Source organism: Triturus cristatus, chromosome 11 (genome assembly GCF_964204655.1).
Source record: "Triturus cristatus chromosome 11, aTriCri1.1, whole genome shotgun sequence".
NCBI lineage: Eukaryota > Metazoa > Chordata > Amphibia > Caudata > Salamandridae > Triturus > Triturus cristatus.
The window spans coordinates 1180947342-1180972855 of NC_140594.1; the positions used below are offsets into that span (position 1 = coordinate 1180947342).

Below are 25514 nucleotides of genomic sequence, written 5' to 3' on the forward strand. Positions count from 1 at the left end.
AGTAGAAGCGATTCGGAGCTGAGACCTCAATAACATGCGATGGATCTGGCCTGAAGTCTTACTTTGACTAGGGATAGGTGGACTCACAGATATTTTCTAAAAAGTGTCACCTTGGGATTCAACAGGAGAAGGGAAGCCCTGGGTCCTGACTTGCATTGAAATAATATAATAGTATGTATGGAAAGCACAGGTGAATAAGGCACATTAATGTTCCAAAGCATGATTACAAACACAAATTAATATCTTCAAAAGTGAAGAAACATGGTTTATCAGCTCTATTGTTTACAAATGAAAACCCAAGACTGCAAACAAGGCGCGCCACAAATTCAAAGTTGTTTCTGAAATGAGATTGTATAGAATGTGACTCTTATCTCTACGGAAAATATAATATGTAGATAGTCAAAAAAATTCCATTTTAGGTGTATTTTTGTGTACAGTCTCTAGGTGTGCAAAACAATTGCTAGAATGGGCAAACTCCATCATTTTACAATTTCATGCAATTTAAAAAAGGAATATTTTGAAAGATCTTTTCTCCTGCAAAGTTTTCAGATTTTGATTTCAGCAAATCATTTTGCTGAAAAAATCAGCAAAAAGTCAATTTGTGGGTTTTTTCATGGAAAGTATTCTGCTGAAAGGCTTTTTTGTCCTGCTAACCCTATTTTTCTCCACATTTTCCCGCACAATTAAAAAATTGAATATAAGATATTTTATCAGATTTGAGAACATATGTATAAATTTATAAATATAAATATAATATATGTGATCAAGGTCTTGAGAGACCGAAACGCGTCATGGCGGTCACGGTGTTTGTGATCGCAGAATAAATTTGGATTATAGCGCCATACCTGTGGTTCGCTCTTCGTTTCTTTCCCGTGGAAGGGAAGTGGCCACAAACGGAGGAATTGGTGATATATATATATATATATTTTTTTTCTTTTTTTTTTTTCTTATTATTAATATTTTTTAATAATGAAAGAGAAGTCCAGCAATGTCATACCTCCCTAACAAGGGGCAACCGTAATAATGTCCCAAATCATAAGAGTGGTGGAAGCGGCATGGGAGACACAGGCACCCTGTGATGGAAGCACCTTGGAGCTAACTCCTGGTGCCCCTGGAGGTCCCGAGTTGTTAGGGGAGCTCGGACACACAGCTCATGCCTTCGTACAGATGCCCAGCTGGCAGGCTTCACAGAGCTCCTTATGGTGGGGTGTCGTCGGGATCGTATTCGGACCGGTGGGAGTCGGCTCATCGGGATCCACCTCGTGGTAGCAGTTCTTCTTAATTTTGGCAATCAAGATCAACAGAATTTCTTCGATTTCCCCTTCATTGAACCCTGGAGTGTGGTATTTTTTGCTTCCGCACTCACGGCACTGCTGGCGGAAGGGGCGCATGAGTACCTGCCCGCGTCCAGCCTTCTTGCGCAGCCTGTAGTGGAGAACGATGCAGATCTTGGCTGAATTCCAGGAATGGGAGCAATCAGAGCAGATGAAGCTGCAGACAGGAAAAAAAACAACAGTTACAGAAATATCTGCTATATTGCCCAAAAAAAAGCAACTATAGCTTGCTTCATTGCCAGCGGAGGGGAGACAGAATATAGGGGGATGGGGCAGAAATCCTTACACCAGAGGAACCGAAAATGCTCTAGGCACAATAGAATTCCCAAAGAGGCGTAGCAACTCACACCTTCTGGTCTTTTATGCTACATTCTGAAACTGTCACTGGCCCACTCAACATCCTTCCAGGGCTGTTCCTGAATCTGTTCTTGAGTGATGTTATTTTACTTTGGTTGTAAATGATGAGCGCAGACTGCTAAACACTTCTTTATATAGGCAATGGACTAATACAACAAATAGAAGTAGTCTTGAACATTGCTGTTGTAGGTCTAGTGTATTTCTCTTCAAAATAGGGCAACAGGGAATCATGAACACAAAAAACAGACTACAGGAATATCCCCATGGGCCAGCAAACCTGGATAGTCAATCATGAACACAAAAAACAGACTGCGGGAATATCCCCATGGGCCAGCAAACCTGGATAGGCAATCATGAACACAAAAAACAGACTGCAGGAATATCCCCATGTACCAGCAAACCTGGATAGGCAATCATGAACACAAAAAACAGACTGCAGGAATATCCCCATTGGAATCAAACCTGGATTAACAATTGGGGACACATAAATCATACTGCAGGAATATCCTCTTGGGCCAGCAAGCCAGGATTGTGAATCATGAACACAAAAAACCGATTGCAGGAAACCCCCTTAGCCAGGAAGTCTGGATTTGGAGTTAATAACAAAAAAAACAGACTGCTTCAATATCCCCATGGGCCAGCAAGCCCATGAGGATATATATATATATATATATACATATATATATATATATATGTATATATATATATATATATATATATATATACATATATATATCGTATCAGCGAATACCTCCTTCCGCACTCGAATGGACCCTAGGGGAGTGGCGTACATGCCGGCGGAGATGAACCGGCTGTTCAATAATTGTAATTTTACTCTGTTTCAGTAAGTACGCTCTCAGGAATCAGAAAGAACCAGAAATGGTTTCAGAAAAACTGCTGTTTATTCAAACACACAATGCGTTTCGCCGTCTGGCTTGATCACGTGTTAGTGACAACACTGAAAATGCCCGCATATATGCCAGTGTGCATAGAAAGAGGACATCGTGAGTAAAATAATATTCCTCGCAGGTTCTTGACGTTAGACAAAATTAATGTTTAATACACATTAAATTACAATATCTTTACATACTCGATCAAAATGACATCTCATTTTAAAAGGAAATGGTCAACTCATGCAATGTTGTTGAATACTAAACAGTAACGTAGGACTACACATCACATTTAAAGTCTACTGTTTAAGGCAATGCTCATTGTCACCCCTTAATAAAGTTGTGTTGCCGTCAATTTACGTGTGCCTAGAATGAATGACAGTGCACTGCGCATAGCTGCTAAATAGTCTCTCAGATCTAGCGCGTTCCACCAAAGGGGAATCCCTCGTCCATACTGATGCGCACGGATATTGCGTGTAACCTCTCTGTCAAAGAGAATACTGCAGGATCAACCTGTTTGCTAATGACAAGTGTCACATGTCACTGTAATGCCATCCAATTTTCACGATGTCCACCCGACAGAGCCCTGTTGGCAAGTGCCTCAAATATCCAGTTAATCTGCTTATGTGGCTGGCCAGGGACCCATAAATTATCCCACAAATAAGCATGTGTCATATTGTATGCGGTCTAATTTGTAAACAGTGTGTCGTGCTCGTTAGACAAATAATGAATGTGAATAAGAAGAAAATAAACAAAAGTGCAATAATGCCACTGACATGGCTGCAGGAAGAAGGACGAAACAGAGTGAAGGGGAGGAAATTTGTAGGGATCGTGTGGGTTGACCTCAAATGTCTAGACCCCGTCCTCCTTTCCTGTAATTGAAACATAAAACCACCAATTAGAATTATGTCAATAGAAGCAGCAACAGTGTATGCTTCTTATATACAAATTACGAACACTATAACTATACAGACATGAATTGAGAGGATGTTTGTATGTATATAGTACTAGAAGAGCAGCAACAAAGCAATCAATGAGTTATGATATGCAATTCATTCCTTGAGATGTACGGACAATTCTTCTTCCTGATTTAGCCCACCCGGGGTCTTGGTCTGAAAGTCGATCATTAGTTTTGACTCTCGTTGTCTCAACTTTAAAACTCTGTTACCCCCTCTGGGGTTTTTCTCTACCTGTTCTAGGAGGATGAAACGTAGTTCTTTGGTATTGGAAGAGTGTCTCTCCCTAAAATGTCGTGCCACGGGGTATTTCTGGTCAAAATTGTTGATGGCTCTGCAGTGCTCCAGTATACGTTTTTTAGCCATGCAGGTGGTGCTGCCAATATACCACAGTTTGCAAGTGCATTAGATGGCATATATGACAAACACGGAGCTGCATGTCAAGAATTGGGTGATGTTTTTGTTGATCCCGTTGTACGATACTTTTTTTTGTGATACAATGTTGTTGCAAGCCCTGCAGTGGCCGCACGGATAAAACCCCTCAAGTCCTTGTATGTTTGTGGGTGGGTATATGGTAACGTCACTGTGGACGAGCAAATCCCTGATATTCTTGTTTCTGCGGTATGTTATACTGGGTCTGTCTGGCACACTGCCTCCAATCACAGAATCATTTTTGAGGATACCCCAGTTATGCGTAATAATTCTCTTGATGATCTTAGAGTCTGACCCAAAAGTCATAATCATTCTCGTGGTTTCCTCCTCTGTGTTGGCTGGAGGAAGTGTGTCAGAGATGGTCTGGGCCCTTTCTGTTCCTGCGGCTCTGGCCAGTGCCTTCTTTAAATACCCAATTGGGATACCCTCTTTCTCTGAACCTAATTATAATGTTCTGGCTTTCCAGCTTGTATGCCTCCTCAGTGTTACAGTTCCTTCTCGCCCTCAGCAGCTCCCCAAAAGGGATACTCCACTTGAGAGTTTCTGGGTGGCTGCTGAGGGCGTGAAGGACACTGTTGCCTGCTGTGTTTTTGCGAAACAGGGATGTGTGTACTCGGTTGTCAATGATTTCCAGTTTGACGTCCAAATATTCCGCCTGTGTTTTACTGATGGTCCCACTGAGGAAGATATTTAGATTGTTATTGTTGAGTTTGTTGATAAACTCTTTGTGCTTCCTCAGCAGAGCCCTTCCATACAATAAACAGGTCGTCGATGTAGCGAAGCCACATCGACACCAGTTTCCAGTCCTGTTGTAGGGATGGATGGGAACGTATGTTCTCCTCCCAGCTTCCCATGAAGAGGTTGGCGATGCTGGGAGCAAAGCACGATCCCATCGCCGTCCCGTTTACCTGTCTAAAGAGGGCACCATTGAACAAAAAAATATTGTTCATCAAACAGTATTCCACCATCATGAGGAGCATCCGCGTATGTTCACGGAATCTGATGTCTCTGTTCTTTAAATAGTGTTCACAAGCCTCAAGACCCTGTTTGTGGTTAATGATGGTATACAGGCTGTGCACATCTAGTATAATGAACATGCTGTCCTTGTCCCATTCTAGGCCCTCTACTTTCTTTAGAAAGTCCTTAGTGTCTTTTATGTAACTATCCAATGTGGTCACATATTCTCTCAGGAAGTAATCAATGTATTTAGACACATGTTCCGCCACGCTCCCCCTTGATGATACTATGGGCCTCCCTGGTGGCTTCTCTGGATCCTTGTGTATCTTGGGGAGAAGGTATAAGACTGGGAGAACAGGATAATCTTGTTTTAAGTATCCGTATTCCTCTCATGTCAGAATCCCTTTATCCTTCCATTGAGTTAGTAGTTCCCATATGGTGGTGATGCTGTCATTGTACTGTTGGAAATTTACTGTTTCATAGAATGTAGTGTCCATGAGTTGTCTATCTGCCTCACTTAGATATTGATCCCGATCTAGAATCACTATGTTGCCCCCTTTATCTGAAGGGCGTATGATGATGCTGTCATCATCCATAAGAGATTTGAGGGCTTTTCTTTGCTCAAAAGAAAGATTGGAATCCCTGAAGCCACTGCGTTTGTTGTTGTTTTTATTCTTATTATGCCTAGCATCGTTGAGTGCCTTGCTCACGCATTCGTGAAATGTGTCTATGCTATCGTGTGGTAATGTTGGTATAAAGCTAGACTTTGGTTTGAAATTAGTGTTAGCAGATGCATCAGTTAATATATCCAGTTCGACCAATAGCTGAGTTGAAGTACTCTCATACTCTGTCTCATTTGCACCACAATTAAGTTCAACCATTGTGTTAAGAACTTCAACATCTCTTAAGCTGAAATCATGGGTTTCTATGTTGTTAACCGTATCCGTGCCATGTCTAGCATTAACTCCCTTAATCCTATGCCATTTCTTAAGTTTCAGCTTACGTACATATTTAAACAGATCAATCCTGTCATTGATGTAACTTGAGGGACCAGAGGGACAGAAAGATAGACCAAGGCACAGAGTTCTTTTCTCTATTAAGTTCATGGGTCTTTTAGATCAATTTACAATTGTTCTATTTACCATTGTTTCAGCCATCAATAAGTTTTTTTGGCATATGTTCGGCCTCTTCCCACTGTGCCACGGCCCCTGCCTCTTCTGCAACCTTTGTCTGATTCTGATTCTGATTCTGCGATTTTGCCGTGACCTCTTCCTCTCCCCCGCCCCCGTCCTCTCTGTCCTCTTGTTTTCGGGGTTGGGGTCTCCCTCGTTGTTTGGCGGCCTCTCCGCAGTGTCCGATATTCGTCTAAAAAAGTCAGTTGCTTTTTATTCGGTACTGAGGAGGTTTCGTTCTGTGCTGACACATCCAACTCGCATTCGCTGGAAATAGCTCCTTCGCTTCCCGACATTTCATTTGGGGAAACCGTCTTTTCCACTTCATGTTCGCCTTGTTTGTAAAGGTGGTCATATTTATGGCTGAATGTCAGAATACGCCCGGAGTCGTAATCGCCATAATTGCGGTTCAGTTTCCTTTCTTTCCGCGCTTTTATATCTTCTTTGTGTTTGGTTAGTTTCTCTTTGATGTTGGCTAACGCCTTATCCAAGGTTTCCTTGTCCATACATTTTTTTTTCTTCTTTTTTTTTCTTTTTTAATTCATCCATTATGGTTTTAATATCAGCCAAAATCCCCTCTCGATCTAACCAGGCGTACTTGATGAGAATTTCTAACATCCTCCTAGAGCTCAGAGCTGAATTGTTCGACCATTCCTCCAGCATTTTGGGATTAGGTTTCTCATATGTTGGCGTCGTGAAAATCCTTAGCCCCCTAGGGATGATCTCCTGGTCAACATAGTGCTGTAGTGATGTTGCTTCCCACCACTTGGTTATTTCACTTCTTTACTATATATATATATATATATATTCAGGAGCATGACCCACTCTCGGCCACCCGCCTACCAAAGGATTGCCAAAATGGTGAAAGTGGTGACTGATGCAGGAAGGGAGTCGGAGGAGACAACCTCTCTCTCTGACCGTTCTGGGTGACGAGCGTTATCCAGAGACTGTTGGATTTAATGAGCACTGGCAATAAAAACAAAGACACATGCCGGAAACATCAATTACTGCTACGATGCTATGCAGGTATTTAACTTTGAAAATAATGCACTAAGCAGTATAAAGATCAACTGTGAATCCATGAAATATCGGAATGGAAAAATACCGTGCATTATGGGAAATGTATTCTTTAATTATGGTCATGTGACTTTCCAGCATAAATGAGCACGCACAAAGCACTTTGTTTTCACGTTTGTTTCCACCCGTGAACAAGGCTCACGCCGAAACGCGTAGGGGATATGGAAACCTATGCTGCTTGTCTTTGGATTAAACGCTTTTAACACAGAAATGGGCCTCTGCTTTGTTGTTACGCTGATGGCGCTTTGATGGGCTGCTCCATGCCCACTGTTTCCAGAGGCCGCCCTGTAGGGTCGGGGGCTCCGTGTGCTTGGAGACATTGTTACATATATATATATATATATATATATATATATATATATATATATATATATATATTACCTACTGGCGATAGCCAGTAGGTAGTTATAGTTAGGACCACGTTTCCATAGGAAAACCTCAACATTCTATTTTGAATAACGTTGGCGCCGGTCGACGAATCCTCGCAAATTTTTCAAAATAGGTGGGGCGCTACGCTCCGCTCCTACCCTGAAAGTCTCGGGGGGATCCGTCAAGCGGGGGCTGAGATAAAAGGGGGGTCCCAAAACGCGTTTTTCCCATGCATTTTTCCATAGGACCTTTAGAACGAGCTACAGCCCGAACGGCTGAACAGAATTACTCAAAATTTGGCAGAGAGGTAGTCCCTAGGTCAAGGAAGTGCCTTTTGTAGGTTTGGTGTAAATCTGTTCAGTAGATTCTGAGAAAATAGCCTTTAAATCAATATATATATCTGAGCCAGCTTACGGTACGCTTACCGTACGCTTACGGTAAGCGTACGGTGGCGTGCGCGAGCGCGATTCTGATTGGCTCTTAGATCTTAGTAAACATTCGAATCGGCCGAAACCAGGAAGCGGCGGCCGCCATTTTGTCTCTCGCACTGAGAGTGATTTTTAAAATATCAAGCCCAAAAACATGTAAAGGGGCTGTTTTGACAACTCCCTCCCACATAGTCATGTTGAGGGAGTCCCCAAACATCCCCCAAGTGCAAAAACGGTTTTATTTTTTTTTCGGCAATTTCGCGGGGTACGCTTACCGTACGCTTACCGTAAGCGTACGGTAAAAAAATAAAAATAAAAAAAACACTATCCACACTTACCCCACCCCCTGTGCTTTTGGTGGCCGAAGGCCACCAAATGTACAGGGCTTATTATAAGGGAAAAAAACTTAGCATTTAAAAAACCGTACTAATTCACTGAAAAAACCATAGGTTTCACACACGTTATAGTTAGGAATTAGCATTTAAAAAACCTTGCAAATTCACTGAAAAAACCATAGGTTTCACACATGTTATAGTTAGCGGAAATTTTACTGATAAAAAACCAGTGAAATTCCCCCGTTATAGTTAGCGCAGGCAACTATAACTCACGCGACTGCAATCTTCTGCTGATGACATATGTGTCTTTATGAAAAAAATATATTTGTAATATATGTATAGCTAAAAATGTATGGAAGAAGACATGGGCAAATAAGTGTCTAAATACAGTATTAGCATCAGCAGAGGATTGCAGTCGCGTGAGTTATAGTTGCCTGCGCTAACTATAACGGGGGAATTTCACTGGTTTTTTATCAGTAAAATTTCCGCTAACTATAACATGTGTGAAACCTATGGTTTTTTCAGTGAATTATATATATATATATATATGTATCACAATGTACAGTGTCAGCTTAGGACATATGTGTGTGCATCCCACTTATGTCCTACTATACAATGGTCCTGTTCTTTTGCTTGATTCAAATCTTTACCTGTGTAAGTAAACATGGTGATACAAGTGCACCTGTAATCAGTGTACTATGGGCCATATGTGTGAGTTTGTCACACAGCACAGCAAGTCACCTGGCTGCGCTGCATCACAGGGAAAGGGCAGGAGGATGTGGTATTTATTTACCCAATATGGTTCATTCCTTGTCCTTTTCCCTTGCACCATTTTGGCAGCCTAGCACCAATGCAGGTGCCCTTGCACCATGGTGCAAGGTTGTCTGTGGTATAGGCAGGATTGTTTTTGAGCAGGAAGGGACACCTTTCTACACAGAAAACAATCTTGAGAGGTGTTTTCCTCTTTCTATGTGTGCTGCAGAATGCAGCACACATTGAAAGAGGGAGTAACATCTAGAAATAAAGATATTTCTCTTTGTTACACCTCTCCTGGGAAGGCGTATCTTTTTGGCTCATTCCCAGGTTTGAAAAGTTTTTTACATCTAGGATTGCATCAAAAACCATGGGAGTTGTGTGGGAGCACCCACGCAATGCCCATGAAACTTCTACCCAGGGCAGAGTAACGCAACACAACAATTTGCGATGCGTTACTCCAGATTTTTGGAGCCATGCAAAGTGGCTTTGCGTGGCTTCAAAAATCTGACTTAAGGTTTTCATCGCTCTTGCACCACATTGCGTGGTGCAAAAGCAAAGGAAACTGGGTCATAAATATGGCCGCGGTCTCTTGTGTCACTTTGTGAAGATTTCCAGCTTCATTTAAAGTTTCTCCAAAATTCAGGTGGTAACCCCTGCGGCACAATTAGTATTTTGCAATCACAGTGCATCTGACTTTACCACCTATTTTAATGAATTGCTTTACTAAAGGACAATAATACATGCAATATCTTATTATCATGGTGTCCATAGCGTACCCCTTTGTACCACCAGCCGACGGCGAGCGTGAAACAAGGTGTGATGGTCATGCGAATGAGTGCAAGTTTCACTTAATTCACAAGAGCGAAAGAAGTAGGCACATCAATCCCTTCCTTTCACAGGATTTTTTTGCACCAATCTCTCAAAGGTAGCCTGTCCATTGCACCAATTCTACAATATTTAGTTAATAAAATATGCATTTTTATACTGATTTCTTACTTTTTGTGGTATTTGTTCCACCCGGCAGCTCCATAGTTACATTTTGATCTGTTTTTTTACTTTATTTCAATATATTTATCCGGTTCAATTATAGTCACAATGTGTGAGAACAAAGCACTTTATATCATAAAAGTTAAAATGAGGCGATGAGACATGATCTTAAGGTGTCAATTCCAATTTTTTAAAAGGTATAAATCCTGCACACATTTGCGACTGCCATGGGGTTGGGAATAAACAGGCGCAAGTGATGGTCTTAATGATAAATATCAAAGTCACGAAAGGTGATGGGCGGCTGCTTGCAAGTAGTTCAAACCACTAGCAATCGCTCGGGGTAGCATCCCAACACATTCTTCTTCACCTACCTTTTGTGTGTTTGATGTAACGCCCTAATGGCCAAGGGTAGGCCCAGACATGGGACCCTAGCATGTGTTTGTGGTAATGTCCCAAGTGGCAAGGGTATACCGAGACGTGGAACCCTTCCATGTGTTTGTGTTAACGTCCGAAGTGGCCAAGGGTATACCCAGACGTGGGACCCTGGTGTGTGGTTGTGTTAAAGTCCCAAGTGGCCAAGGTAATGCCCAGGCATGGAACCCTAGTGTGTGTTTATTTTAACGTCCCACGTAGGCAAGGGTATACCCAGACATGGAACTCTGGCATGTGTTTGTGTTAACATCCCAAGTAGGCACGGGTATACCCACACGTGCAACCCTGGTGTGTGTTTGTGTTAACATCCCAAGTGGCAAGGGTATACCCAGACGTGGGACCCTTCCATGTGTTTGTGTTAACGTCCGAAGTGGCCAAAGGTATGCCCAGGTGTGGAACCCTGGTGTGTGTTTGTGGTAACATTCCAAGTGGCAAGGGTATACCCAGACGTGGTACCCTTCCATGTGTTTGTGTTAATGTCCGAAGTGGCCAAAGGTATGCCCAGGCGTGGAACCCTGGCATATGTTTGTTTTAACGTCCCAAGTGGCCAAGGGTATGCCCAGAAGTGGGACCCTGGTGTGTGTTTGTGTTAAAGTCCCAAGTGGCCAAGGGTATGCCCAGATGTGGGACCCTGGTGTGTGTCTGTGTTAATGCCCCAAGTGGCCAAGGCTATACCCGGACGTGGGATCCTGGTGTGTGTTTGTGTTAATGCCCCAAGTGGCCAAGGGTATGACCAGAAGTGGGACCCTGGTGTGTGTTTGTGTTAAAGTCCCAAGTGGCCAAGGGTATGCCCAGATGTGGGACCCTGGTGTGTGTCTGTCTTAATGCCCCAAGTGGCCAAGGGTATGCCCAGACAGGAAACCTTGGTGTGTGTTTGTGTTAACATCCCAAGTAGGCAAGGGTATACCCACACGTGCAACCCTGGTGTGTGTTTGTGTTAACATCCCAAGTGGTAAAGGGTATATCCAGACGTGCAACCCTGGTGTGTGTTTGTGTTAACATCCCAAGTGGTAAAGGGTATATCCAGGCGTGGAACCCTGGCATATGTTTGTTTTAACGTCCCAAGTGGCCAAGGGTATGCCCAGAAGTGGGACCCTGGTGTGTGTTTGTGTTAAAGTCCCAAGTGGCCAAGGGTATGCCCAGATGTGGGACCCTGGTGTGTGTCTGTGTTAATGCCCCAAGTGGCCAAGGCTATACCCGGACGTGGGATCCTGGTGTGTGTTTGTGTTAATGCCCCAAGTGGCCAAGGGTATGACCAGAAGTGGGACCCTGGTGTGTGTTTGTGTTAAAGTCCCAAGTGGCCAAGGGTATGCCCAGATGTGGGACCCTGGTGTGTGTCTGTCTTAATGCCCCAAGTGGCCAAGGGTATGCCCAGACAGGAAACCTTGGTGTGTGTTTGTGTTAACATCCCAAGTAGGCAAGGGTATACCCACATGTGCAACCCTGGTGTGTGTTTGTGTTAACATCCCAAGTGGTAAAGGGTATATCCAGACGTGAAACCCTGGCGTGTGTTTGTGTTAACATCCCAAGTAGGCAAGGGTATACCCAAACAAAAAACCCTGGTGCATGTTTGTGTTAATGTCCCAATTAGCCAAGGGTATACCATGGCATAGGTCCTTTGCTCACTGTGCCACTGGATCCAAGCTATCTCTCACTGAAGAGGTCTGTGAAGGCAGAAACTGGTGTGTGGCTGCTCATGTTTCCTTCTGGAGGGAACCTCACCTGGCAGTTCTGGACGGACTGTTTCCATGAGGAGCAGGGTCAGTACTGATTTACATAAGGCTGGACGTTGCCTAGAGTGGCACAGCACATGAACAATGATGATGGTTTGGAATGCCACCCGGAGAGAGTACCAGTGATTTGGACTATTTACAAGCATTCTTTCCATCACCTTTGTGTGTTTGATGTACCATCCGGAGTGCGACGGGTATGGCCAAACATGTGTCTCTTGCTGTCTGTGCCACTGGAATCAATCTGCCCCTGAATGAAGAAGTTTAATAATCCTGAAACTGGTCTGGCGTTGCTTGTGTTCTCGTCTGGGGGGATCCTCACCTGGGAGTCCAGGATGGACCGCTCCCAAGGGATGCAGGGTCAGTAATGATTTGCATAAGGTAGGTGGGACCAGTAGAAGCGATTCGGAGCTGAGACCTCAATAACATGCGATGGATCTGGCTTGAAGTCTTACTTTGACTAGGGAAAGGTGGACTCACAGATAGGGCCATATTAGCAGGAAACTGCGAAAAATATCGCAGAGCGAGCTTTGATCGCCAGCTATCTCTGGAATATATCGCCACGCTAACGCTGTATTAGCAACAGTTAGTGCTATGGTGATATATATTCCAGCGATAGCGGGAGGGAACGGCCAACATCGCGACAAAAACAGCGATGTTGTATGGGGAAGGGGGAAAACCTTGCTGATACAACCCTGTGGTCGTATCAGCATAATCCACCCCCCCCCCCATGTTAGGTATTGCTAAGTCATGAAGGGGCATATTATCAAGGGCCGGTGATAAATATCGCAAAGCACGCTTAGCGCTTGCATATTTATCGCTGGCTATCTCTGAAATTTATCGCCCGGTTAGCGCGTTATCAACAACGTGCATCGCTGAGGCGATAAAAATTCCAGAGATAGTGTGGATATCGCCGTTTTCCATGGTGGAAAACGGCGATATCCTAGATGATAGGGCCTGTGGTCTTAGCCACACAATCCACCCCCCATGTTAGGTATGCCTTAGTCAGGAATTTAACAGACATTAAATTCCTGTGTTAAGGTATACTTAACATGATTTTAAATATCGCTAACCCTCGTTGTCAATATGACGAAGCTGGGTTAGCGATATTTTCCCAAGGGAGTCTTGTCAGGCACGCCTCCTTTGCATCTCATTAGCGATGCGATGGGAGGCGTGCTGACAAGGGGCGCTATTGCCAGTAAACTGTTGCTGACAGCTGTTAGCGACAGCTAGCTGATAGGGTGATAAAAATATTGCCGCTTTAGGGGCAAAAAGTGCCGCTAAAGCAGCGATATTGCCCTTGATGATATGCCCCAAAATTAGCAGGTGTTAAAAAACCGTCAATGACCCCGGTTAGCGTGACTTTTTATGTCGCTAACCAGGGCCAGAGCCTCCTTGCTAATAGGCGATAGGCCTGTTAGCGGCTGTTTATCAGGTCTGTTGGTCGGGAACGCCTACTTTGTATGTCATTAGCGATAAATATTGCTGAAATGCAAAGCGGCACCCAAACCGGTCGCTTTCGTCAGAAAGCTGTCCCTAACTGCTGTTAGCGACAGCTTGCTGATAGGGCGATAAAAAAATCGCTGCTTTAGCGGCAAAAAGTGCCGCGAAAGCGGCGATAGGGCCCTTGGTAATATGCCCCATATGTCTTTTTAAAGTGTCATCTTGGGATTCAACAGGTGGAGAAGAGAAGCCCCTGGGTCCCGAATAAAATAGTATGTATGGAAAGCACAGGTGAATAAGGCACACTACTGGTCCAAAGCATGATTTCAAAAGTGATTTAATGACTATCTTCAAAAGTAAGGAAAATGATTATCGGTTCTATTATTTACAGATGAAAACCCACGACTGCAAACAACACAGCGCGCCGCTGACATGGAATCATATTTTTATCATAAATTCAAAGTTGTTTCTGAATTGAGAGTGTATAGAATGTGACTCCTATCTGGACTGTAAATATCATATGTAGATTGTCAAGAAAATTCAATTTTAGGTGTATACTTGTGTACAGTCTGTAGGTGTGCAAAACAATTGCTAGATGGGAAAAATCCATTCATTTACAATTTCCTGATATTGAAAAAAGTAATAATTTCAAAGATCTTTTGTACTGCAAAGTTTTCAGATTTTGATTACAACAAATCATTTTCCTGAAAAAAATCAGCAAAGTCAAATTTCTTTTTTTTCATGAAAAGTATTCTTCTGAAAGGCTTTTTCGTCCTGCTAACCGTATTTTTCTTCACATTTTCCCACACAATAAAAAAATTGAATATATGATATTTTATAAGATTTGAGAAAATATGTATAAATATCTGTGTGTGTGTGTGTGTGTGAGAGTGAGTGTATATATATATATATATATATATATATATATTTTTTTTTTATTATGAAAGAGAATTCTAGCGATTTCATACCTCCCTAACAAGGGGCAATCGTAATAATGTCCCAAATCATAAGAGTGGTGGAAGTGGCGTGGAAGACACAGGCACCCTATGATGGAAGCACATTGGAGCTAACTCCTGGTGCCCCTGGAGGTCCCGGGTTGTTAGGGGCGCTCGGACACACAGCTCATGCCTTCGTACAGATGCCCAGCAGGCAGGCTTCACAGAGCTCCTTATGATGGGGCGTCGTCCGGATTGTATTCGGACCGGTGGGAGTCGGCTCATCAGGATCCACCTCGTGGTAGCAGTTCTTCTTAATTTTGGCAATGAGGATCAACAAAATTTCTTCAATTCTGTTGTCATTGAATCGTGGAGTATACCAAGTTTTGCTGCCGCACTCGCGGCACTGCTGGCGGAAGGGGCGCATGAGTACCTGCCCACGTCCAGCCCTCTCGCGCAGCCGGTAGTGAAAAACGATGCAGATCCTGGCTGAATTCCAGAAATGGGTGCACTTAGAGCAGGTGAAGCTGCAGACAGGAAAAAAATCAACTGTTACAGAAAAATGCAAACAGATTGGTGCCTTATAACCAACTATCGACCATTGATTAAATGCATGATATTCTCCAAAGAGCAATAACATTTTTTCCAGACTGAGGTGTGAAGTAAGAGGACATGTTCTCAAAGATAGAGGTAGATCAATAAATATAAATATATATATATATATATTATATTGATGGCGGTGCGTGGTGTTTTGATGAAATAAAAGAACCCCGCACAAAGTTCTCTGGGTCCATGTTCGTCTTTCCAGGTCCAGTTGGAAGTACTAGACGGAGTTCTCTGTATATATATATATATATATATGTATATATATATATATATATATATATATATATATATATATATATATATATATATATATATTGGACTAATACAACAAATTGGAGTAATCTTAAACATTACTGTTGTAGGGCTAGTGTATTCCTCAAAACAGGACAACAAGGAATCATGAACACAAAAAACAGACTGCAGGAATATCCCCATCGATCAGTAAGCCTGGATTGGGAATCATGAACACAAAAAACAGACTGCAGGAATATCCCCATTGGCCAGCAACCCTGGATTGGGAATCATGAACACAAAAAAACAAGAGTAAGAATATCCCCATGGGCCAGCAAGCCTGTAATGGTACGCATAGACACAATAAAACAGACTGCAGGTATATCCCTATGGGCCAGCAAGTCTGAACACAAAAAACAGACTTGCAGGAATATCCTCATGAGCCAGCAAGCCAGTGTTGATTCACTCATCTACTGGTAATGCCGGCTGGGTTGGCGCCGGTGGCCTTAAGGCGAGCTGGCTTTATTATATTTGCACTTTTGAACCATTTCATTTTTTTGTGCTAGTTTTTATTAAAGATATATAGAACCAAAAATATTAGACTTACAAATGTAACATTTACAATGTAAGAGTCACAAGTCAAAGGTATTACAATCTGTCGAAAAACATTCAACATTTCTAATATAATTAAAGATGCTCTTTGGCGTCAGATTGGGGACTGCTGGCAGAGGGCTGGGGCTTCAGATAAGCTCTTTAAAAGCCCTGCCTTCTCTCTATTTTGGTGTCTCTCCTCTTGTCCACACCTAGGCTCAGAAGCGTATCCCATTGGCTGCCTTGACTTGGAGGCAAATTAAAACAAGGCACTGTAGTGAAGACAACACTGCTTATAAGTAAGACTTCCAGTTTTCCGTTTTTACTGATTTTTACAGATAAATACAGGCAGAAAAAATATGTTTCCTGTTTGTATTTATTTGTAAAAGCACAAAAATGTTGAAAGTTGTGGCTCGTGTGGGTGACTCTCCATGCTGTGTTTGTGATGTCCAGGACTACAGCTGAGCAGATAGACAGTATGGGAAGTTAAAAAATCTGGTTTAGATTTCCCTAAATACAGGCATATATTAACTCATTTGTATTATAACATAGTTATTTACCTGTGAGTGTAGTGTTTCACTATATTTGGCTGTTTAATTTGCTAAAACGCGACAGGCACAAAAGTATGACTGCATATTGATCAGTAAAAAAATGTGGAAATATACAAATTCACTACTCCATTTATCCTCAAAAAGCAAAATAAATATGGATAATTACTAATAAGGTGTCCAAAAAAGAAAGGTTACGATAGAGGTGGGCTGGGTTGGAAACCAAGCATGACACTTCTCTCTCTCTATCTCTCTCTCTTCCTCTCTCTCTCTCTCTCTCTTCTCTCTCTCTTCTCTCTCTCTCTCTCTCTCTCTCCCTCTTCTCTCTCCTCTCTCTTTCTCTCTCTCTCTCTCTCTCTCCCCCCCTCTACCCTCATGTATATTCCCTCTCTTTCCATCCATCCGTCATTTCCTTTCTCATTCACTCCTCTCTCTCTCTCTCTCTCTCTCTCTCTATATATATATATATATATATATATATATATAAATATATTATCTACTGGCGGTCGCCAGTAGATAGTTATAGTTAGGACCGTGTTTCCATAGGAAATCTCAAAATTCTATTTTGAATAACTTTGGCGCCGGTTGACGAATCTTTGCGAAATTTTCAAAACGAATGGGGTGCTCCGCTCAGCTCCTACCCTGAAAGTCTCGGGGGGATTTGTCAAGCGGGGCCCGAGAAAAAAAGGGGGTCCCAAAACGCATTTTCCCCATGCATTTTCCCGTAGGACCTTTAGTCGAAGGTACAGCCCGAACGGCTGAACAGAATTACTTGAAATTTGGCAAAGAGGTAGTCCTCAGGTCAGGGAAGTGCCTTTTGCAAATATGGAGTCAATCTGTTCAGTAGTTCCTGAGAAAATTGAGTTAAAAGCACATAAATATCTATAGCTGCGCACCGTGCGCGCACCCTAACTTGCGCGAGCATAATTCTGATTGGTGGTTAAATGTCAGCCAACGTTCGAATCGGTCGAAATCAGGAAGTGTCGGCCGCCATTTTGTTTGTTTTGAGTGCGAGAGTGAAAAAGGAAGGTGGCGAACGTGAAAAGGTGGGCAGGGTAGAGAGTTCCTGACCCCCTAGCCTTTGTCAGGGGGTCCCTGAAGGACCCCGAAGGCAGAAAAAAACATTTAAATTTTTTTCAAAAAATCGCAGGGTGCGCGCACAGTGCGCACACCGTGAAAAACCCTAAAAAAAAAAAGTAAACTTTTTAATACGTAGTTTATTGTAAAATAAATATATAAAAAATATAATAATACAAACATAACTTAGCATTTAAAAAAACTTACAAATTCACTGAAAAAACCATAGGTTTCACACACGTTATAGTTAGGAATTAGCATTTAAAAACCTTGCAAATTCACTTAAAAAACCATAGGTTTCACACATGTTATAGTTAGGTGGACATTTCACTCGTAAAAGACCAATGAAATTCCCCCGTTATAGTTAGTTCACATAACTATAACTCGCGCGACCGCCACTCTATCACAAGGATGATGTCATCAGTGATGTCATGAGTGATGCCACTGACCAAGTCATGGGTGATGTAATATGTGTATATATATATATTCACTGAAAAAACCATAGGTTTCAGGCACGTTATAGTTAGGAATTAGCATTTAAAAAACCTTAGAAATTCACTGATAAAACCATAGGTTTCAGGGGCGTTATAGTTAGCTGGACTTTTCACTCGTTCAAAACCATTGAAATTCCCCCGTTATAGTTAGTTCAGCTAACTATAACTCGCGCGCCCGCAATGCACTGCTGATGACGTCACATATTACATCACTCATGACATGGTCAGTGACATCACTCATGACATCACTGATGACATCTCAAATGACATCACTGATGACATCATCCAGTGAATGCGTGTTTTTCTGAAAATTACATATGTTTTATATATGTATATCTCAAGGTCGATGGAAGAATAAATGGGTATATAAGTGTCTAAATGGATGATTTGTTTTTGAAAAATTGATTGTATAACTGACTGATTAAGTGTATCTTAGTGAATACATGGCTTAGTGAGTAATGTTTAAATGTGTAAATATCTGTTTCAGGCTCTCACTTTGTGTATAAGTGGCTGCATGGGTTGGTGAGTAGATACATGAGTGTCTATATAGGTTATTAGTTGTTTTTTTGAGTATCAGCATGAGTGTCTGAGTGTCTGTATGGTTCGGTGGGGGGTATTACGTAGTGCATAGGTGCATGAATGAGTGACTCACTGTTTGTATGTGTTGAAGACAGCATGTGTGCAGGACTGTATGGGTGGATGAGTGTGTGCATGGGTGTGTTAGTGAGTGATAGACTGTCTCAATAGTGTCTTCATGAGTAAAATATGAGAATGTTTTAAACTAGTATATGTGACTATTGGTGTATATAAGTGAGTATATGTGAGAGTGAGAGATTGAAAGAGTTCCTGTATGAATAAGTATGTGTTTCTATAAGTGATTGTTTAAAAGACTAAGTATGTGTAAATTTCTGTAGAAGTAAGTGTGGTGGTGTGTGTATAACTGTATATGCAAGTAAATGGATGTTTGATTCTTTATTAGCATGAGTGACTATGTGTGTGAGTAACTCTATGGATGAGTGGCGTTGTGTAACAGGATGTATAGGTGTGTGAGTACATATGATGAGTGAGTACATGTATGAGTGACTGTATAGGACTGTTGGTGAAGGAGTGGATGTATATGTGGATCTTAGAATTACTGAATAGGTTGTTGTAACTGGTATTGGTATGTCCATTGTTTTGAACATTGTAGTTTCTATTTTTGAATGTGTGTATCAAAGGTTATATTAGGGGAAGAGGAGGTCTGCCACTCTATCACAAGGATGATGTCATCAGTGATGTCATTAGTGATGTCATTTGAGATGTCATCAGTGATGTCATGAGTGATGTCACTGACCATGTCATGAGTGATGTAATATGTGACGTCATCAGCAGTGCATTGCGGGCGCGCGAGTTATAGTTAGCTGATCTAACTATAACGGGGGAATTTCAATGGTTTTGTACGAGTTAAAAGTCCAGCTAACTATAACGCCCCTGAAACCTATGGTTTTTTCAGTGAATATATATATGTGTATACCTCCCATAAGACCACAGCTTGCAGCAAAGATCATCCAGCACTCCAGGGGGGTAAAAATCACCCTGATTTATTTATTTAAATGACAACATCTACGCGTTTCGGTGGCTTGCTGCCACCTTGTTCACGATGTAGAAGCGCCATTTTTTCACATTAAACTACACATTCCAAACATTAACATAAGGGAAGGACAATAGTTTGTTCCATGGAAAGGACATTATTACACTGTCACAACGGGCGCCATCTTAGAACATATTAGGCTACCAGTAATATATGGCAATCTGCCTCTTTTCTGTTGTTCATTTGGTTTACAATCGATTTGAAACAGTTCAAAGAATTCTTTCCACACATTTAGAATTGTTTCTTTTATACACTTAATCTGAATATTTCATAATCTTAAACAGCAAAATTAATTACTTGCTTTTAATTTACAGAATAACATACTTTTTTCATTTCTATGTTTCTCTGCCAAGTGGCTATTTTAGCTTGTTCCTCTAGGTGACAATATTGTCTGCTAGATACATAACAATTATTAACAGTTTAAAGTGCTAATGCTTGTTTTAGACATTCACTTTATAAAAAACTAATCCACAAAAAAGTGCTAGTGCTTTTGTCGATACAGTACTCTATAAGTAAAAAGTGCTAGTGCTTAAGTTTACCGGTTATAATTTCATTTCAATTAATACCTGTATACTTATCTACAGTACTAGAACATCATAAATATTTCACGTATATTATTTATTTATAAAACCACAATAAATATCTTCATAAACTTTACAAAATACACTTTAAAATATAAAATTATATCTTTTATATAAAAAGTTTTCACATTTAATTTCCTTTTATATCACAAATAATTACTAAAAAGACTTTCACACTGCCTCATCCTGCATATAAAGTGCTATGTCTAATAAAAAGGTGCAATAAAAAAAGTAAGTTTCCTTTCCCTATTCCCTTCACACTTAATACAAAAGTTTTTTTAAATTTCAACATAAAGATTTGAAAATAAATGATACTTAAATGTGCTTGCTCGTACTTATTTCGTTATTGTTATTTGTTTTATCGCAATCTCAAATCTCCCTAGACAAGTGTACAGGTCCTCATCCATATTTAACCCATTGGGTTCCTTTCTATCACACTCCAGTATAAAATACATTTCTAGTCTACGGAGTTTCTTCTCCCTATTTCCCCCTCTTTTCTATTTGGGTACTTCAGCTATACAACAATATTGTAAGCCTATGGGATCACTATGGTGATGAGTTTGAAATGGCCCGGCGATAGGGTATGACTTATCCTGGTTCACAATCGCTCTACGATGTTGCAGTATTCTTTTAAATACAGGTACCGTTGTACTTCCTATATAGATCTTTTTACAGGAGCATTGTAACATGTAGACCACAAAGCTTCACCTACAATTTAAAAAGCTCCTGATTGAGACGGTTTTATTAAAAGATGTTTTAAAATGCGTGCAATTTAATCCATGAGTACACGCCTTACACTTAGAGCACTTCATAAAACCCATTTTTTGCTGGAGCCAGGAAGGGGCTCCCCCCTCTTTGGTTCTTGATATTCACTCTTCACCATCCTGTCTTTCAATGATTTAGATTTTCTAAAAACTAGATTCGGATGTTTATTCACTTTGGGGCCCATTACTGGATCGTTTCTCACTAGATACTAGTGTTTGTTTAAAATGAACCTTACTTCTTTATGTTTCACAGTAAAAGTAGTTATAGAAAAGTGGTTGGCTGGATTTAGTTCTGATGTTTGATTATTCTTTCTTTGTTGTGTGCTTGATGGTTCGAATAAGATTCTCTGTCTTTCCAGTTTCTTAGCTTTTAAAGCAGCCCCTTTTATGATCTTGGGTGAGTAGCCTCTCTGCAGGAATCTGCTAGCCATCTCATGCTCTACCTTACAGTATTCATGATCATTACTGCACGCCCTTTGTGCCCTATAAAATTCCCCAAAGGGTATACTTCTTATACAGGGCACTGGATGGGCACTTTCTGCGTGCAGAATGGTGTTACCCGCAGTAGGCTTCCTAAAGATGGTGGTTTCAAGTTTACCCTCCACTGGTTTAATTCTAATGTCTAAAAAATCAATGGACGTTCTACTCCAATGTCCTACAAATTTGATATTCAGAACATTTGTATTCAGGTCAATTATAAATGATTCTATGTCTGTTTCCGTGCCCTGCCACAGCACAAAAACGTAATCTATGAACCTAATCCATAAAAGAACATGCTCAGACCAATGTTCCAGAGGTGGCCCTCTGAGCACCTGCTCCTCCCACCAGCCCAGATGTAAATCCGCATAGCTGGGGGCGAAGCAGGTGCCCATGGCCGTACCCTGTTCCTGCTCGAACAAATCATTACCAAATGAAAAAATATTTCTAGTCAAGCAACATCGCATCATTTCCAAAATCATTTGATTCTGTTTTAAAAATCTAATGGGTCTTTGATTTCAAAAGTACTCGGTAGCCTTTAAACCGTCATTGTGTCTTATGCTAGTATACAACGTAGTGACATCCAGTGTTAATAAAACCATATTGCTCTCATTCCAACATATATCATAAATACACTTTAAAAATCCATAGAGTCCTTAACATCTGATGTCAAAGTTCGTACAATTGGATTTAAAAAATAATCAATATATTAAAAACTTTTTCGAATAAGCTGCCAGAAGAAGCTATTATTGGTCTCCCAGGTGGAGTAGTGGTGTTCTTATGCACCTTCGGGAGCATGTAAAAGACAGGTAGTTTTGGGTTGTCTTGTTTTATGAATTTTGTACTCGTCCCAACTCAATAATTCATCATCTTTCCATGAATCAAGTCTAGAGAAGAATTGTTCTTTTACCACATCAATTCTTTTCTATTTATTCTTTGGTAACATTCTGCATCATTAAGTTGATTCAGAGCTTCCTTCTTGTATAGCTGCCGACCCCATAATACGTTTCCTCCTTATATATATATATATATATATATGTATGTATGTATGTATGTATATAGATAGACAGACAGACAGACAGACAGACAGACAGACAGACAGACAGATAGATAGATAGATAGATAGATAGATAGATAGATAGATAGATAGATAGATAGATAGATAGATAGATAGATAGATAGATAGATAGATAGATAGATAGATAGATAGATAGATAGATAGATAGATAGATAGATAGATAGATAGATAGATAGATAGATAGATAGATAGATAGATAGATAGATAGATAGATAGATAGATAGATAGATAGATAGATAGATAGATTTTCACTAATTTCCACGTAGGGACGGAGCAAACTTCAGTTTAATGAGGCAGACACGTTTCAGCAGTTATGCCTTTTTCAATGCCATTTTGCATGAATTTAACATTGGCAACTTTTTAACATTCCTGTCCTTTCTCCACTGGACAATGAGAATGCGGTGAGGGAAGACGGACTATGAATTCCATCTGATTTTCTTTCCTTGTGTGTCCACCATCCCAAAATGTATTGTTTAATAATGTACTCACAGTGAGCGTAAAGGTCATTATAGTAGTTTCTGTCACTTAGTAGAAACGAGTCATGCAGAACACCAATACATTGCACGTCAGCAGGGCCCTGGGCTTCAAAAACTGGCTTCCGATGGCTCCAGCCCCCATGGAAATGGGCCAGAGGATAAATGACCAGTCTGGCCCTTCTGTGTGGTCATCACATTGCAACCTCCACCCAGCTTCAAGCAGCAGCAAAGTCTGAAAGCCTTACAGGCGGCCTTATGGGCCAGGAAAGACAAGTAACGGTATGAGCAATGCAGCTGCAGTGGCACAATAAGCAAATATAGTTTATTTTACATTTTTTCTATAGTGCCACTCTACCAGATGGGTGTCAGTTCGCTTTGTATTCAGGTTATGGAGGCAAATGTCTCTGATTACAATGAACATGAATTAAGATATAGGAGGGTGTCTAGTAGAGGGTAGCAATTGCAGAGTCACACTGGTATTACAGGGAGGGAGGTATTTGGGAGACATATTACAAAGGGAAGGAAAGTGGAACAGGGGGCGGTGGGCTGGGAGGAAGCAACCAAGAAGAGGATGTAAGGAATTGTGGAAGGTCGGAAAAAAATCGTTTTTTAATTGAGATACTTTTCACATCTCAATTCTTCTCTTAGGGAGTTCTAGGGGAAAGGATTTGGTCCAGAGAAGGTGCAAGAGATGGTTGCATGTATTTTAAGCTTTCTCAGCCTCAATCTAAGGACTCAATTTCAAGTGCTTTCTTATTTAACAATCCACGCGCAAACTCGCACCGCTGTATCTTTGGTCCTTTTGATGATTGGTCCTTCCAGACATTTTTGTAGCAGCCCACAAGTCTCCTCCTCTGCTTGTGTGGATGGCTTTGAGGTGACACAGGCCAACCTTCTAGATTTAGGGTTTCAAGGGGAGTCAGTGAGTTATGTCAGGGCTCCAGTGAGGTAGGCACATTTCCAGGTGCCTCATCCTAATCTAGCTGCAGAAAGAAGGGTTGATGTGGGAGGAGAGGGCATGGATTTGGGAACTGACACAAGGCTGCTGTTGCCACCATCGGTTTCCTTAGGGTACTAAAGCTTTGACCATCGAGGGTTATTTGGTTGTTATAAGAATGTGTTTTAGATTTGTTTTACACAGATTAATGTGGTTCTAGCTGTTTTTACAGTGTAAAGTTATTTAATTGGATTTATTTGGCCAAAAGCCAAGGGACTACATTTGATTTTAAGGGGAGGGATTGTTGCTCATTCATTCACTCCCTGTTGAATGATAGGGTTCAGTCCAGGAACTTTGGTGACATCCGGTGTTCTACTGTTTGCAGGCAGACCTGTAGAGTGAGAGCATCTTGGAGAGAGGTAGTTCCCTGGGTGTTTGCTGCACATTCGTGAATCTATCGCTATCTTTCTCCATCGGAATTTTCATTGACTCCACACACAATTCCAACAACACAGGAACAAGTGTTGAACCTTCTAAACTCCGCAGGGGATTGGGTTAGAGGCGGCATTACCCATTTTGACCAATTGTTTGTGCCTTGCAAGGAACAAAGGGGCATAGGTACAAGCCCCTATCGCCACCACAACGTCACTTTTATCGATGTTGTGGTGGTGATAGTGGCATAGCCCTATTTACAAGGCAGCGTTAAGCTTAACGCTGGCTTGTTAATAAGGCCCACTTTCACGCTGTGCTTAGTGTGAAAGGGGTGGGCAGTGGGTGTTGCAGTAGGCGTTCCACAGCAACACCCATTGATTTTGACACTGACCCCTATGTATATAGGAGGCAGCACCAAAACTAAGACCAGGTAAAACCTGGTCTTAAGTTAGCGAACCAAGGAGAAATGCATTATTTGTCCTTGTTCTTGCTTTTTCCATGTGTGCTGCCTTGGATTATTTATGTACAGGACGGTCCCCCTTCCTGTACATAAACAATCTTTTAAAAAAATCAATTTTGTGACTTTCATGTGTGCTTCATTAAGCAGCGGACATGAAAGTGACAAAATGGCATTTCAGGATTGTTTATGTGCAGGAAGGGACACCTTTCTACACATAAACAATCCTCCCCTGCACGCACACACCCTTGCACTATGGTGCAAGGGTGCCTGTGTTGGCGCTACACTGCTAAGTGCAGCGCCATCGCAGGGGGGAAATGCAAGGCTGCACCATATCGCTGTAAATATGGTGCAGCCTTGCGTTTCAGAAGTGGCGTGAGAGGCGTTAAGCCAAGGATGCTAACGCCTCACTCCGACACTTCATTGTACATATTTTCCAAAGTGTGCCAGATAATTGTCCTTTGATACCCTGGCAAACCTCAAGAATCTGGATGGGCTTGTGTTTGTTTCTGGTATAAAATACCACTGCTAGATCAAGAAGTATA

The 25514-nt window shown here is 41.5% G+C and overlaps 1 protein-coding gene across 3 annotated transcripts in view; it reads right to left on the reverse strand.

Moving 5' to 3' along the window:
• Window positions 1–223: 223 nt before the first annotated feature.
• LOC146788676 (receptor-transporting protein 3-like) overlaps window positions 224–25514 on the reverse strand; it is a 98654-nt gene continuing 73363 nt past the window's right edge. Inside the window, exon 3 of one of the 3 annotated variants that reach the window (XM_085635903.1) lies at window positions 224–1491. In XM_085635903.1, the coding sequence (XP_085492029.1) occupies window positions 1152–1491 (340 nt within the window). In that variant the 3' untranslated portion in view covers window positions 224–1151. Of the gene's footprint in view, window positions 1492–14582; window positions 15118–25514 lie in introns of those variants that run through there. The other 2 variants (XM_085635906.1, XM_085635905.1) reach the window with 2 other exon arrangements.